The 16,922-nt window shown below is 40.9% G+C and overlaps 1 protein-coding gene across 4 annotated transcripts in view; it reads right to left on the bottom strand.

The window, feature by feature from the left end:
- Positions 1 to 2,120: 2,120 nt before the first annotated feature.
- Positions 2,121 to 16,922, bottom strand: part of LOC113013086 (band 4.1-like protein 1) — a 45,753-nt gene continuing 30,951 nt past the window's right edge. The window contains exons 10-24 of one of the 4 annotated variants that reach the window (XM_026153688.1): positions 16,645 to 16,742; positions 13,809 to 13,984; positions 13,324 to 13,550; positions 12,662 to 12,700; positions 11,537 to 11,566; positions 10,956 to 11,111; positions 9,526 to 10,593; positions 8,299 to 8,349; positions 7,496 to 7,894; positions 6,385 to 6,606; positions 6,237 to 6,296; positions 5,966 to 6,055; positions 5,770 to 5,850; positions 4,809 to 4,925; positions 2,121 to 4,700 (exon numbers count right to left, since the gene is read on the bottom strand). In XM_026153688.1, the coding sequence (XP_026009473.1) occupies positions 4,695 to 4,700; positions 4,809 to 4,925; positions 5,770 to 5,850; positions 5,966 to 6,055; positions 6,237 to 6,296; positions 6,385 to 6,606; positions 7,496 to 7,894; positions 8,299 to 8,349; positions 9,526 to 10,593; positions 10,956 to 11,111; positions 11,537 to 11,566; positions 12,662 to 12,700; positions 13,324 to 13,550; positions 13,809 to 13,984; positions 16,645 to 16,742 (2,820 nt within the window). In that variant the 3' untranslated portion in view covers positions 2,121 to 4,694. The remainder of the gene's footprint in view (positions 4,701 to 4,808; positions 4,926 to 5,769; positions 5,851 to 5,965; positions 6,056 to 6,236; positions 6,297 to 6,384; positions 6,607 to 7,495; positions 7,895 to 8,298; positions 8,350 to 9,525; positions 10,594 to 10,955; positions 11,112 to 11,536; positions 11,567 to 12,661; positions 12,701 to 13,323; positions 13,551 to 13,808; positions 13,985 to 16,644; positions 16,743 to 16,922) is intronic. The other 3 variants (XM_026153689.1, XM_026153691.1, XM_026153690.1) reach the window with 3 other exon arrangements.

Genomic DNA, 16,922 nt, shown 5'->3' with positions numbered 1-16,922 from the left:
CTTGTTTCTTTTATTGATGTCTGAAGTGGAGAGTTTGCATACTTCAAAATCTAAGTGCTGGGTTTTTCCATCAGACTACCCATATGGGTATAATTTTCACATTTCTAACAGAGCCTTATAAAATTAAAACAAAAAAACAAAAACCAGCCTAACCCACTTATTGCTTCTCTATGGAATTTTCAACTCTATCACCGCTCTGGAAAAGTGTGAAAGTTCAGGTTTTCATTTGATCTATTTTCCAAGCAGAAAATCTGATATTTAATTTGTTATTTAATTTGTTATGAGGTCAAACAAAAAAAGTTGTCCAGATGAACAGGTTCTACTTTCTGCATCACACCAAAATCTATCAGTTCCTGTTATTCATCAGCCTGTGGGATCACCTACAGTCACATGACTGATTGAATTTCATACATCCATTCATGCATGCAGTTAAATGAAATGTAATTGTTTCATTTGTGAATACAGATTTCTATAAACTGGTTGAAACTGTGCAGCATTAAGCTTAACCAAACACAACCTGTAATGGTGTATCTGAACTGCACGAGCTTCATGGACTCTTTTTCTTCAGAGTTTCTTGCTCACATCAGGTCAGTATTGCTTTATATTTAGGAAGCTTGCCAAAAGGAGTTCTGTTTAAAGGTATATTGGGATGAACAAACACCCTAGGCAAGCTCTTCAATAAAACAATGGTGTTTTATTGAAGAGGCTTGCATTGCACAAGAACAATGGTGTTCTTGTGCAATGCAAGCCTTTATCAGAGTGTTAGGTTTATTTTCTAGTGTTGTTCCACTAATAAAAGTTAGGTTGGAAACCTCCACTTGTTATGTTCCACCAAGTGGAATCTGAAACTTAGATGAGATGCTGGCAACCACATCTGTCAAAGCTGAATAAAAGAGTAGCAAAAAAAATAACAAAAACAAAAAAAGGAACTTAAAAAAGTTCTTAAGCTCCATTCATTTTCTATTTGCATTCTTTTGACTTTTGTATGATTACATGAACAATTTTACTGACAATTTCCATCCTGTTATGTACAGTGTACCCATCTAATCATGGCGGCTTCCAGCATGTGCCATGTGACAAACATCAAGTCATCTCAGCCTGGTTTCTTACATATGAAAGTGAGTTCACTGTACTCAAACGGCCTCCAGTCACCGATGTTACGTTCCCCCGGGGGGGGGGGGGGTCTAGGCGGTGAGGGGGAAGTAACAAAAAGTGACCGGGTCAGAAAAAGGAGTCAAGGAGGAAAAAGGGTTAAATTAAAGTGCTTTATTAAAGTTTCTATTAATACTAACTAAAAGAGACGGACAAGCCGCTATCACCATTTAAGAAACAAACAACTCTCAGGCGTTGGTCAATAAAGCACAAAGTAAGACAAAAAGAGGAGCTCACTAGCTGAAAACCACCAAAAACACACACACAGCTCACTAGCTGCAAACACCACAAACACTCAGCTCACTAGCTGTAACCGCACTCTGGCACAGAGCTCACCTTTCCCTGGGCTTAAATCTCCTTAACTACTGACGAGAGTCAGCTGCACAAAAGGGAAAGGTGACACCTCAGGCAGAAGAGGTAGTGGGACACGCCCACACAGGCACCTTCAGGAGGAGGCCCTGCTAGGGCCGTAACACCGATTCCCAAATAAATAGAGCACCTTCAGGATGTGAAATAGGAGATTCACATTATGAATGTGCAGCCGAGAGATCTATACCATTTTATCATGTCAACATGGATGTGAAGGTCTGAAGGCAAAAGGGGATCCAACCTGGTATAAGCAAGGTATATGTATGTGTGTTGGGTGAGTAAAAAACAAAGAGAATATATATTTATATTAGTGTGTGTGTGCGTGCGCGCGTGTGTGCAAGCATGTTCCTGAAACTGTTTTATGGATAACTTTCCCAGATTTCCAAATACAGGTGTTTTTTGCAGAAACTAAAATTTGAATTGTGTCTCCTCATTAAACTCCTCACTAAAACTTAGAAACTACTTAAATGCAAAAAAGGTAAATATGCAATATTCACTGCCTGAAAAAGAAACGCATGCCTGAACCGTGTCTTTCTAATCATTTACAGCACTAGTATAGTATTAGAGACACAGATCAAACAGAGGGATTGTCATTTATCTTGTTCTCCTTGTTTTTTTTCTCTTGTCTTTATTCATTTTCAAATGAATGCAAGTACAATGTACAGCAAGGATACAGCACTAAGCAGTGGAAAGCAGCAGAGCAGAAGAGATGAAGCTGCAGAGGAGGAGGAGGAGAAGAAGGAGAACTCTGTACAGAAGGACAAGGTTAGGTTTAAGGGTCTGCCAGAGGTCATTCAATCAGACTTCGGCACCAGGTGTCTCAGCCACAGTCGAGGGTCTGCGATTATTCACAGTCTGGTTATTACAGTCTGGTCATTGTCACATGTCCGTGAGTGGGCCTTTTCTGGACAGAGAGAGGTAAGTCAGACCATGCTGGTCGATCCAGTGAAGGATGGTGAGAAGGACTTCAGCTGGGTATGCTTGATGTTGCAGCTAAGCTGGCTTCTTTTAGGTAACCGGTGCCCCCTAGTGTACATCAAGCCCATTTCCATTAACTACTATACATCTTCACGATCCACTAAACAGCACCAAATATACAGTACAAGGTATGTGTGGTTGCATTATTCTTTTTTCCACCTTTCAGTTTGACACCCACATCCATGACTAAGCATCACTTTGGAACCAAAATAAGGAACACAAAAGGAGTTACACTAGACACGTGAACATAGACGGTATAGTTTAGTGTCTGAAAGCCTGTTAATTTCCTCATAAACCTTGAGTGGCAGCTTTTGACATTTCTTTTATCAATTGTTTGAATTTTCTGCTGCATGTATTGGTCTATATATAAAATATGAGTTCTGAAAAAGATACAGAAGTTATATATTGTTTTTAACGCTAAAGACAGTATACTTAAAGGGAAACCATGTCATACCAAAAAATGTGTGCATTTGACCTTCTGACACTTTGTAATTAAAAGTTGCTCATATAAAGTTATTTCATACAAAACCAGGGTTTGTACAGTTTGACTGCTACCTCAGTTGGCACGTTACATCTCTACAGCATCCTTCTAACATCCATGTACCAAATCACACACAACTAAAAGTCCAAAGATGCGTCTCCTACTGTGTATCTTATTTCTAACATGGTACTTTACACGAAAGAGCGTCGGCAGAGCTCTGATGCATAATGCCATTTCAGCTTGGTTGCAGAACGTAAGCTCACATTATGTGGGCCACATTATGTTCATTCACTGGCAAATAAGTAGAAAACGGCTAGGTTAGGACCAGATGAACATCACCAGCGGTTTGAGAAGAGATGAGAATGTAAGAGGGCTGCAACAGAATAATCGAGTGTGCTGTCATAACTGTGTACTGTGTACTTGACATTTCCCACTTTTTTCCCACCCTCGCCAACACGCATCATTTCTCTTCAAGATTTTAGATTATTAACAATTCAGTCTCTGCAGCTTTGTAATTTCTCAGGGTGTTCCCGTCGTTGACAGAATCATCGCTCCTTATGATGAGTTAATATCCACTGAAGTCATTTACAGTCCATTCATCCAAAAGAAATCATCATCATGCAAAAGTTATCTCAGACACTACTTTTACTGATGCAGGAGCCCGTTCTGTGACTTGAACAAGGAATGTAAGCCTACTCTATGTACTTACTTACTTACTACACACACAACGGCCAATGAGGATTTAAATCCAGGTGAGTTCTGAGCGCGTATCTAAAGGCTGGGAGAGGAGAGAGACTGGGCTCATTCTGAAACATCAGCATGCTCAGAAACTACATTGCCACTGTTTGAATAAATACAACAGGTACACTGTGTATCAACAGCTCCTAATGTCAAGACATAAATGCAGATATGCATACTTACCACCCACACGTCGAGGTGAGATATGTTTAAAGGAAGTCAAATATTACTAGATAGCTAACACTGGTCCTCGCTAAATACTCGAATAAACGCCTCCAGAGGACCGCAGTCGTCTCTAATCAGTGCATCTTCATCATTCAGTGCGATGGGATGATATTTGTTTATTTGACTAGCTATGAAAACTAAACAGTTTTCACTAAACCCTGCGATTGACTGGATGCTTTAACAGTACTGGAGCTACATGTACTAGATTCTATTACTCAGTGACACAATGTGAACACATTTTTTTTTTTTTTAGCACACAGCAGGAATTACATGATGAGAGTATAAGCCACTCATATCTAAATAAAACCCTTTCCCAATGAATTCCCTGTGTTCTCTGTTTTTGTTTAGAAATACCAAAGCGAGTGATTTGAACATATAGACCCTGAGATTTTTTGCAGGGAATTTACTTGAATTATGTCTGAAATTTTTCCACATGTTTGGAATTCTTGTGGCATGTTATCAACCATGTAAAATTAATAAATGGTTTTTTTTTCTTTTTCTCTTACTTGTGAAGCCTGACTGCAAAAAAAGGTCACTCTGTTGAACATGATGACGATTTCTATAATGAAACGTTCAAATACAAATTAAATCGTTTGAAGAGTCCTGTTTCAGGTTTGTGTGTGAACTTGTATAAGAGGCTCTGGCAGAGCGCCTCAGGCAGTAGTCCTTAATCGACTGGGATGGTGGGCGGCAATTTCAAGTCGGGCACTGACGCTTCTTGTCCAAAGGGGGGCACTCTCGTCTCAGGAAATCAGGACTGCAGCAAAGAAAGGAGACGTGGATGTTAAATCCCTTAACCTCAAAAGAGTTTAGAGGATGTAAAAATCTCATCCATTGTTGCATGGCGTCAAGATGCCAGCTGTACCTCTGATGCACCGTGTCGGTCCTCAGTGGATGATTCTGTTTCCCTGACAACAACTGCCTTAGTCACCTGCATGTCTGGATGCTGCTGCTTGGCCTCCTGTATGGCAATAGCCAGAGCCTGAAAGGAAAGAGTGAAGTGTGTGTCCTGAATGAAATGAATTGCTTAAACCCCTCCACCCAAGTACCTCATGGAACTTTTCTGTATCTTACAAAAGCAGAACACAGGTTCAGATACCAATTTGTGTCTGTGAAGGTTTTTGATTGATTGATTGATTGAATCTTTATTTTGAACATGTTGAAAAAGTATAAAAAAAAATAGAATTAAAAGAGACAAATGAACAAAGCAAACAAAAGGAAAACGAGCAACCACAACTCCAAATAACGTCCATGTTCAAAAAGGAGCAGGAAGAAGGTTCTCAGTAATCCAGGTCATCGTAGTCAAAGGAGCTTGCAAAGAAAAGCGTCAGGACAGTCCAGACGCTTTTCTTTGCAAGCTCCTTTGAATACTGATTTGTGCTCGCAAAGGGAGCTGGAATTACAATTCATTTTAAAAATTGGTCTTTAGATACCCAAATGCTCATTTTATATTTTATCTAGTCAGTAAATGTATTTGCCCACTTAAAGAATCTAACATTTTAGCCTTAGGCTTTGTGAGTTCTTATATAAAAATCAGCTAAAAAGTTGATTTGCTGTAATAAAATCACAAAACACACTTAAAAACTGTCTAGCAACTCAGAAGGGCCCGTCTTTAACCAAAAAGCTTTTATAGCTGATGAACAATGAGGGATGCATACACTATGAAAACGTAGCCAGGAAGTTAGCTACTCCTCTGCTTCAGTCATGTACAAATTGATTAGTCTCTTGCACTGTTCTCAGGCGAGCTAATCACACCACTTTAATATAAAGACTGAACCGTACTGGGGTGCCAAGGTAACAAAGCTCATTTGTCAATTTCTGCTCACCTGTTCCTGGTCTACATCATCGTCTCCTGTGATTATGATCCTCTTCTCGATCCTGGTCTCTGAGTATCCTCCTTTCACTGTCTGCAGCATACAGACAACAGCTTTTCTTTTAACAGCCTTAACATTTAAAGGAGATGAGCGGCACTAAATTATAAATTAAATGTGCACTTTGTGAGTTTTACTTGAGCTTCTCTACCTTTGTAACATGAGTGGTAGCTGAGGTAACATTTTCAGAGACGAGGATGGGAGAGCCTGATGTCTCTCTGCCAAGACTGCCTTTGTGCACCTGAGGAGGCATGAGGCAAATATTACAAAGACACATGAACCATATTTTATGACATTCAGTCAGATGTGTGTTCCTGAATTCGTGTCTTTGGGCTTTGTAAGTAGGTTTGAACCCTGGAGAACAAGAAGGAGTGTGCTGCAGATTGAGTTAAAATTGGAGAGGTCCCCCTGTCTGTACTCACAGGAGAAACGCTCTGTCTTGTAGAGTAAGAAACTTCACTTAGTCCAGTGATGCCGTGATCCTGAAACAGACAGATTGATTGGATTATGTCCAGATATTTTACAGGTCTACCTTTCTGTACATTTTTAGCAGTGAAATATGAAGTTAACCTGATCCGTGAACTCCACGATGGTCGTGGTGACCTCTGACCCATTGGGTTGAGTCTCCGTCCTGATGTCCGTCTTTCTGACTGTTGGCGTGGGCCTGATATCGCTGCCCTCCCTGCTCAGTGGTGCGGCGGCAGAGACACGACTGCCTTCTCTGTGTGACTGATCTCGGTCCACTGATGAAGACACGGGGACTGATCTCTTTGGTTTTTTGGGAACTACAGGCTTAAGAGAAGGAATGTTTATATTATTAAGAGTGTGTATAGTTCGTAGTGTTGTTCTGAGACTCTGTGCAGAAACGGAGGTTTTTAAAAGGCTTGAAAGCCCCCTGTTTGCGAAAAGGAACATAATTTAATCAGAACAGAAAGCAAAAGACAACCTGAGAGTCTGAAGTTTGGAAGCTTAAGAGATATCTTACTTTAGTAAAAAGTTAAACATAAAAAACGAGGAAAAGAACAAAGTGGGTTTTCTTTCGTTTACCTTCTTTAAAACTTCAAACTAAAAGCACATCCCTTTCCTGCATATTTCATGACAGTCACTTCATCTGCTCATTTGTGGATTTTAGTGCATTAGAGGTGTCAGAAGCTTGAATACTTTTAGCCGCCCAGCTTTTTTACAACTCAAATCATGAACCCATAATTTTCTGTTTTGTTACATTCCCTCTGACCACCCACTGCACAGGCAAACCACAGCCTTGTGAATAAACTTGCATGAATTCACCCACAACTACCTTGTCATCACACTTTGTTGGGAAACTTGGGAAAGACGCAGAGCGTGGATGTGGTTGGTGTTATGGGAAAAGTGCTGGGGAGGAGAGGAATTCAGCTCTTTTCTTCCTGTTATTTCCATTGCATTCACGCTTGGCTTTATTTATTTCTCAAGTGCCCGGTTACAAACATGCAGAGAGATAAAACTGTAGAGTAATGATTTCATGCTACTTGCTTTCAGATCAAATTAACACCCATTCTTTCCTGCACTGGCATCTGAATTTAAAAAGGAGCCAAGATGCATATTTTCAGCTGCCTAAAAATAGCGCAGTGTGAAAACAAAACAAACCAAAGAAGTAGACACTTCTCAGTGGTTCTACACAGCTGATCTGAAAACTTTGATCTACCTGGACATCGGACCGTTTGACTTCTGGTCGGACTTCTTCAGCCTGGATTTGTTTGGCTGGAGGACTGCTGCTGGTTCTTCTGGACAGAGGAGCCGATACTAAGGGAGGAGGTGGCTCAGAGGGTTGCTGCTGGAGCATGTCGATGCCAAAGCGCAGACCCCCATCAGGTGACAGATCCCTCTCTCCCAGCTCCGACATACCCCTGGAGAACTCTTCCATGCCTGTGTACAGGTCCGTGAGGACGGTGAAATCTACTTCAGCTTCCAGGCTGGATGTAGAGCTGACTGTGATGCTGGAACATTTTCGTTCAATGCCCAGGTGGGTTTCCTTCAAGTAAAGGATCTCGTGGTCCTGATCATCCTCTGATACGGAGCCCAGGCGCCTCTCCCATGGTTCCCTCTATAGAGGAGACAGATGATAATTCGATGTGGTTTATCTCCTGCACTTTTAGACAATGTACAGCATGTAAAGTACATACATTAGCTTCTCTACTCTGATCTCTGATCACAATTAAACATGGAAACATGCTTATTGAACATTTAACAGCGGCACAAAATATTAGATATCAGATTTAGGCATGATGTCGAGCTGGCACTTTAAAATATTCAGTTTCCCCGTTTGATTAAATATGAATTTATGGGCTGTGCTTTTGTGCGTTTATCTCCACGCTTTGGATACAAAAACAAACACGCCTCAAAGAGCAGCTTGAATAAAATCTGTCAAATATCTAATTGTAGTTTATTTACTCTTTTCCCAAGGTGTGACTACATAATAAATATGAGAGGAGCCGAGGGATGACTCACTGAAGCTTCACTGAGAGGCTCCTCATGGATAGCAGGGGTGGGAGGTGTCTCCTATGGAAAAGGCAAACAAACAAAGAGCAAACAACGATATGAAAGCATGCGTGAATTCACCGAAATGCAGCCAGAAGTTATACCGTCTCCCTATAGCTAATGTGTGTAAGCATATCCAAAAATAAAAGTTAGAAAAAGTTTTCTTTGAAACTGCTTTGATGTCGAGTTCTGCTTTTTGCACATGATGAAAGAATTGATATCTGGAGAGCCCGAGTTTGCAGTGTTCTTCCTTCACCGCTATTAAGCATGTCGCTTTAGCACTGTTGAGTTCTTATCTGTAAGCAAACATGTCTAAGTCATTCATAAACTTTGGGGCTTTTCCTAAACCTGCACGATAAACACACAATGTGAGAGATCCCCCAAACTCCAAAGCCTTTAAGCTGCAGTCAAAAGCATGCAAACTGGGTATATTTCACAGGCTGACATCATTAAAAATGACTGCAAGTGCAATGGTAATGCCATGCACTGAAAGGTTTGATTTTTCAAAATTCCCTTTCAGGGAAAAGGTATTCATATTTTTAAATGCGGCATATGAAAGCCTGAACCCTGAAGAGGTTTGGCAGCTCTGCAGCCAGTGATTACATCTAATCGTCTTTTTCATTTTTCTGCTTTGCTGCAGAGGTGCCAAGGTAGAACATTTGGTTCAAATGGCCTCCTCAGCCATTTACACAAAGGATTCAAATTATGTAGAAAAAGAGGTTTCAAAGAAAAAAATGGTGGAAAAAGGTCTTGCGCTCCTTGCAACCGCAGTCACCCTCGCTCTGAGTGTTGGAAGGAGAGACCAGGTATTAACGTGACAAGTTAAGGTGGGATAGAAGGGACGCCTGAAGCTTAAGCAATGGGAAGTTTGCTTAAAGGCCCACAGCGTTCTGAAATGGCCAAGCAGATGTCAAGATTTGCGGAGGGGAAGAAGGGAAAGCAAAATGCCCCCTAGGCCATGGACGTGAACTGAGTCGGTCAATGAGGCGATGCGAAGGAACGTGAACTTTTGCTTTCTCATACACAGCCACATGAATTCTGAAGTTTATGCGTGTGTGTGATTTTTTATTTTTTTTGGAAGGTTTGTTTTTAGATGGCAAAAAACAATTTGCACCACATCGCCTGAAGCTCATGCAATGCTTTACTTTCCGATGACTGACAAACAGGTTGGGGGGGGAAGGGGGGCAGATGGTTTACCGCTTGCTTCCTCTTGGCTGTTTCTTGGTTGGGCGTCCTGTGGTGGATGTGGCTGTTGTCCATGTTGCTCAGTCTGTCTCGGGACCACTGTGTTTTCAGGGGGAGAGTGCGTGGGGGAGCTGCTGGAAATTTGGCGCTAAACTCTGAGGTGATTTGAGAATTTTCTTCAAATGCAACGCCTCCTCTCGTCCACTGGCCTGCAGAGTCCCTGCAGTCCCTGAGCTCCTGTTGTCCGAAAAACTCATTCCTAATCTGCTGATGTGTTTGACTTTGCTGCTGATACAACGCTGTAGATTCACCCTGGTGTTTGGTGTCCATTGTGTTTTCCTTGACAACATCTGTGGCAGACAGTGGTACAGCATTATCATCCAGTCTCCTTCCTGACTCACAGGAAGATTTTGTCATCTGTACATCCCCGGCAGCACCAAAGACGCCTCTGTCAGGCTGGCTGTGCGTTTGAGGGTTTAAATCTTTGTTCTCTTTATTTATAGACTTCTTTGATCTCTGCGGCTTGAGAGGAACTATTTTTGTTACTTCTGTGTGTGAGTTCCCCGTTTTGTTGCAATCCTTTTCTCCCACAGGGCTTGGGTCTTTTATTTTCCAAGCCTCACTGTATCTTGAAGCACTGCCCTTTGGGACAGAATCCCAAGCCACTGGAGTTTCAAAGTTCTTGGGCCTCTCTCGATGCTCAAAGTGGCCATGTCTTAAATCCTTCTTCAGTTCTCTTGCCTGTTTCTCAGGTGGAGACTCATATCCATTTTCCTGAATGGCTCTCCGAATTTGAACAGATTCATGATGCCCATTAGCTGCTACTGTACCAGCCATGGGGTTCATATCTCTTAGTCCTGCTGCAATAAACTCAGTTTCCCGCTTTGGAGATGTTCCATGTCGACTTCTTCCAGAGTCTGGGCGTGTCTGGCAATTGTTCATATTCGCTTCAGTCCAAGATGTCACTGCAAATGTGTCTCTACCCTCTGAAGAGGTCTTACTCTTTTCCACGTAAGAGTAAGAGTCCAGTGTTCCTTCATAAGCATCCTGCTTGTCAATCAATTTGGCGTCAGTGGTCGCCTATGTTAACATAGAGTAGACAGTTTCATTAGCCTAACTAGATAAACGGCTCTTCCATTCATTACTGTTACCCCACATTGCTATTGTAAAGAAGAATTGTAAAAAAAAAAAAACACACACACACACAAAAAAAAAAAAAATCCCAAAGAAAAACAACTGGGGGTTATCACTGTGTAAATTTTAAAGCATTTTTAGGTTTTTTTTTCTGTGAATTGGTTTAATGGAATCCAAATTTTGGCATACTCTGTGAAGATATATATATGTTGGCCTAGGACCAATACAACCTGTTTAGAAAATGGTAATATATATATTTCAACAATGATAGTATGTGCCATAACTTGGAAACAGAATGTCATTCTTACTGGTTTCCGCTCCGGAGTCCCTCCAGGAGGAGTAGCTGAAGAGATGCGTTTCTCTCTCTGGGCCATTTTGCTGTTAGGCTGCCTCAAAGCCCTCTTCAGCTCGTTGATGCTGGCCTGGTGCTTTTGTATAACGTCTTCTGGTTTGTCCAAGAACTGCTACTCACACAGTGAAAGGAAAAACAGAAAAAAAAAAAAAAGACAGCATAAATAGAAAGCTTCTAAGTCTATTTCTGGTTCACAGCACAATGAAGTCGATTTGGATTTAACTGGAAAATGAACAATCGTAACCAAGCTCTGTCTGATCAGGTAGGTAGCATGACGGATTGTTTTCTTTATGAAGTAAAAACTGTACCACGTGGATGGCCAATAAAGGCTTTAGATATGACCAGAAAATGTACAAAGCGCATAAAAGATTATGTGCTCTGTAGGAAAATATATCTGTTTTCAGGAGCTCCACTGCTGACTCCTGTTTTCAAACTGCGAGTGGTACAGTTATGAATACAAAAAACAAAACAAACAAACACTGAACACCTGATGAGAGTCACACACGTCTCATGCCAAAAAGAGATGACAAGCTGTACCTCCTGTTTAGGCCGAAGGGTGACCAGTTCCTTGTCCGACAGATGAGGTGGGGCAAGCGACATGAAGTGAAAGGTTTTTTTTCGAGCAAAGCGGAAGGGTTAGGAGTTTGGGGGGGTGGAGGTGGGGAAAGAGAGCAGATGCGTGCAGAGACAAAGAGGTAAAATGCTGCAGGTGAGTCAAAAAAGGCAGGCAGGCAGCCAGACTGACAAACAGAAACAGTTGACACCACTGAGGCTTTGGACTGTGATTGTTAAGCCACTTAATGTTCTGCCAAGAAGAGAGGGACAATCCATTTCAGTGTCAGCCAACTGGTAATTAATGAAGACATTTATTGACTGAACTTAAGGGTTTGGAGGAGGATTATTCCCATACTTCTTGATCCAAAGATTTGATGGGAAGGCATTACAAAACCACAAACAAAGAGTCCATTAAGCCACTAATGTGATGCCAATATTTCCTGCAGTAGTCAAGAAAACAGCACCACAACTACCTGCACAGGACTTTTACAAAACAAATAAGAGCATAGAGAAAGATGGCTTTTAAATAAATATATTTCTAAATTAAACAAAGATGTAGATTTTGGGGCAGTTTAATTGGTGGATCGGTAGATTTGCAAAGTGGGGAAACACCGATTCACTGAATCGTCTACAGTGCCTAAAGGCCATCTGTTTATCCTGCTGGTGACAAACAATCCCTCTAATGTCATACGGGGACACTGTTGCAGAGGCATGCTGGTGAAACTGTGCTGCAAGTCGAGAAAAATAAGTCAGTTCTTCAATAGACGTCTTACTCTTTTTAGCATCAAAATGCTTATTACAGTTTAATCATTCTTTCCAGTGAAACAACTATTTCCAGCAGGAAAATACGAAATAAAACAAAAAGCTTGATTAAATCTATATATAACATTTCTCGTCTTTTCTTGAAAATCAATTCATGCATTTTCCACGGATTATACCTAGCGAAATCCTGGAAACCATGAAATCAAAAGAAATAACATTTCTTTTACAGACAAACAACACAGGCATAAGACAGGTCGTGCTTAACAAACACAGTGCACGAGCACATGACCTTGAACGACCAAAAAAAAGCACGTATACAGACACCAAAGTCCAATACCAAAATACCTCTGGCTTTGAGTCTACAGGCGAGCCTGCTTCCTCACCCTGAAGGAAAGCACAAGGCACAGGACAGAAATGTAAGAAGAGGTTAGCTAAGATTGTTAAGTTTACGGTGATACAAAGAGAATGTTACTGGTTAAAGGCAGGATGCTCGGTTAGAGACGTTTTATGTACTACAAAGAGGTCGAGTTAGATTTGAGGAGATGATTTAAGAAAAATGATGAGAAAAGAAGGTGCATACTGAGAAGTCTCATAACCGGAAGAGCGGGAATCAGGTTAATTAAGCCAAGGAGAGAAAAATAGGAAAGGTGATTACATTCTTAAATAAAAAAGGAACGAGGAAAGAGAAGATGAGTTAATGTGAGATATTTTTCAGTTGTGATGCACAGTGTGCTGTTTACCTTTCCCAATGAATCAGATTAATTGCTTTTTGTTTATTTCTCTGCAGTGTCCTCAAAACTGCGATGTAGCTTTTACATTTACAGCATCCTATTTAACAGATGTGTTGATTTCATTTGCACTGCTGATTGATCGGTTGTGGCTAAATAGAAACTCTCTTCTTCTTAACAATGACATGTAATTTGTTTGTACAGCTTTGAACTATGAAAATCAGAGCATGAATGAAGTCGGATTTCTGTGCATTTCAAGTCTGTCCTCTCATCTGGTACCTTCAGCTCCAAAGTCTTGGTCGGTGGTGAGATATTGGCACCCAGTGTCGGCTTCTGATCGTCTTCCTGATCTGTGTAGTGGTCCTGATCTTGGTCTTGATAATGATATTGATCGTGGTCCAGGTCTAGGCTGCCCTCTTGGTCCAGATCTTCTCTAGACATGAACTGTGTGCGCTCACTGGAGCTTCGTTGGGACAGCTGGTCCATACTGTCACCAAGAGCCGAGGCTGGTTGAAAGCAAGTGGAGGGTAACCATAAAACACCAGGAGTTTTTAGGTTAAGCTTTTGAATGCGCTGCGCATAAAATAATATCTAAATCTAATGTTAATTCTTGTTTTTGACAAGGAACGTCTGGCCTCTTTCACTTTGAGGGCTGCAACACAAAATCAACAAACATTCTTGCTGAAATATTTTTACTCTGTGGAGAGAACAAACTGCCTCACGGCAAATGTCCATACCGACAGTGAAAGAGTCTGGGTTCTTACCTCCGTCAATGCTTCGAGGCAGCAGGTACCTCTTGCTAACAGAACGATCGAACTGTGGAGCGGGCCTGTCAATCAGAGCGCTAGCCTGTCTGGTCTGGGCTTGGGTCCGCCCGCTGTAGCGGAACTTGGAGCCAATCACCAGGAAGCCCTTGGGAGGTGGCTCTGGGGAAACCAACCTGCAGGAAGGTTCAGTTCACTTAAAAATGAATATATGTGGCACATATTCGATAGGGCTTTGCGGAACCATTATTTATTGATTTCTCTGGAAATTTACTGGAATTAACTAAAGAATCTCCTGCCTCCACCTGTGTCTTGCTACCCAATTAGCACTCTGTGCTTTATTTAGTCCTGCCCTTCTCTCAGTCTTTTATCAGTTTGTCTGACTGACATCCAGTCTGACCTCGTTGTGTTTCCCGTTTTCCCAACATTCGTATGTTTTCATGAGTTTTCATGATTTCATCAAAGCCCACCTGTGTTTCATTAACAGCATGTCTAAAGTCTTTAAATCATAACTTTTGACTCTCATAACAGTTTCTCTTCATCTAAGCTAATCATATCCTGTCTGATGAGTTTACCTATACTTATCATGGGCATTTTTGTTGTGGTAATTTTGGACTTTCTAGTGATTTCTTTAAAGTGTTCTGTTTCTAGGATGGAATGATTGCACTGGATACATCTTTAACCCTTTAACACTAAGTGTATTATGAGTTACAATGTTACATGAATCTTAATGAATTTCTGAGACCTCTACGTCATCAGTCTTTTTTTTTTTCCTGAAAAACCTGAAATTGCAGACTAAATTTAAGCAATAGATTGTAAAAGAAAATACTGGTTGTAGAAAAAAGCAATGCAAATTGATACATATTTTTTTAAATCAGAAAGTAAAAAAAAAATAGAATTTTCCAGCAATTATTTTATAGTTCAGATTTTAAAAACCTAGAATTAGGTGCACAAGTCTGAAATTGCTTTGGATTTTATCTAATCCAAACAGGCTCAAAAGTATACATAAATCCACACAAATATTTGATTAAATGTTTCTCAGCAAGTTGTACCTCAACCAGATGATTTTGGTAGCCATCAACAAGTTTCTGACATAATCCAGGCTGGATATCTGACCTTGGCACAGTTGATAGAATTCACGTAAATTGGTTGGTTTCCTGACACAGACATGGCCTTTAAGCATAGTGCACAAATCATCAATAGGATTGAGGTAAGGTCTTTATGAAGGCCATTCCAGAAGCATGATGGACCATTTCTAAACAATTGCAGATTTCAGGATCTTCCATTTAGACACTTGCACGTGCGTACAAGTTATTGAGATGTGTCCCCCACTTTGCATGCGAGATCTGGAAGAAGACCCAAACTGCCACCCTCAGATGAGAGGAAATTGGTTAGGATGTTCAGAAACTACCAAAGCTCAAGCTTGCCATGAACTGGATACCACTGTAACGCCACCATCACTGTCCACAGTTTTTCATCTCTATGGACTGAGAGGGTGGTGACAAAGAGAGACGCTCCAGCTCCTAAATTGACAACAAAAACTCAACAGAAATTTGCAGCTGCCCACATGGACAAATGCCTTCTTTTTATGGTCAGACAAGGATTGAACTATCTGGCCAAAATGACAAGACATATCTTTGGAGGAGTAAAGGTGAGGCTTGCAAATCTGAGAACACTACACCAGCTGTTAAGCCTGGTGGCAGTAGCATCATGCTCTGGGGCTGTTTTGCTACCAGTGGTAATGGTATGTGGTACAAAGTGAATGTCAAAAATGAAGAAGGAGGATTACCTCCAAAGTTTTCAACTTAATCTCAACAGCTAGATGATCAAAACTTGGAAAAAACAAGAAAATGATCCCAAACTAGTTTTGGAACTGATAAAGTAGGCTAACATTAAACCTCTGGAATCCCCTTTCCAATGCACTGACCACAACCATATTATAAAGTTGTTTACTACTCTCGCTCTCTCTGTGTGTGTGTGTGTGTGTGTGTGTGTGTGTGTGTGTGTGTGTGTGTGTGTGTGTGTGTGTGTGTGTCTGGACACCAACCAGTGTAAATGAACTCTACCAGTTCTGCCATGAACAGTGCTCAGTATTCCGCCAGAGTTATACAAGAAGATGTTGATGGCTACCAAAAGCATCTGGTTTAGGTGCTGCTTGCTAAGAGACATTTAACCAATTATCTATATATTTGAGCCTGCATGTATACTTTTAATCCTATCTGGATTAGAGAAAATCTAAAATAAATGTAAACCTGGGAACCAAATACTTGGTTTTTTTTATTTTATTTCATTTTATTCATTTAAGATATATGCTGTTCTTGAAAAAAAGAACAGTTCATTAAAAGGTCAAAATTACCATGAAATTAATGCCCATCATGAGTGCATTTAAAATTATGACCACAACTGTACCATGCAGACAAGAAAGCTCTCTCTTCTATCATATATTTGCTGACTCTAGGAACTAACAAAGTTTTAAAAAAATCAGTGTAAACCCTTAAAAATATCCAATTTTTCAGTACAAATCCTACAAATAAGGTCCGTGTTCACACTGTATGACCTATATCAAATTACTTTCCTATGATTCATTTTGATGTATTTGCTGCAAGACTTGTTTTCTTCTTCCTACCTCCAAACCATCAAAGAAATTTTCCAAACTCTTTTGAGAGCATTTTTTTTATCACTCATCTACAGACTCTTTAAGAAAACTGTTACAATCAATAGTTAGAAAATCAACACTTTAGGGATACTCTACGTCTACTGTGCCAAGGTTCATGCAGGTCAGAGTGAGCACAGTGCAGAAAACGTGCTGTTTGTATCTGTGAGCATTAAGGCCTACCTGAAGAAGGTGTGGTGCTCAATGCAGACCTTCCACAATCGCTTCGAGGCCCGATGGTTGGGCAGCTTGAAGCCTATGGTGCTCTCAAACTGTTCATACTGAGTGATGAGGGACATGAGTGGAGGTGGTGAAAGGAGGAGGCGGCGGGGAGGTGAAGAAGAAAAAGAGAGTGAGGGAAGCAAGTGAAGTGGAAGATGGAGGGAGGGCGGCAGGGTGAAATGTGTTTACTCTGCAGCAATGGAAAAATCAGTGTTTTCTGTTTACTCGCCTTGTGTCTC

The sequence above is a fragment of the Astatotilapia calliptera genome, chromosome 20 (genome assembly GCF_900246225.1).
Source record: "Astatotilapia calliptera chromosome 20, fAstCal1.2, whole genome shotgun sequence".
Classification (NCBI taxonomy): Eukaryota; Metazoa; Chordata; class Actinopteri; order Cichliformes; family Cichlidae; genus Astatotilapia; species Astatotilapia calliptera.
The sequence above is the reverse complement of the archived record's forward strand: the minus strand, read 5'-3'. Positions and strand labels throughout refer to the sequence as shown.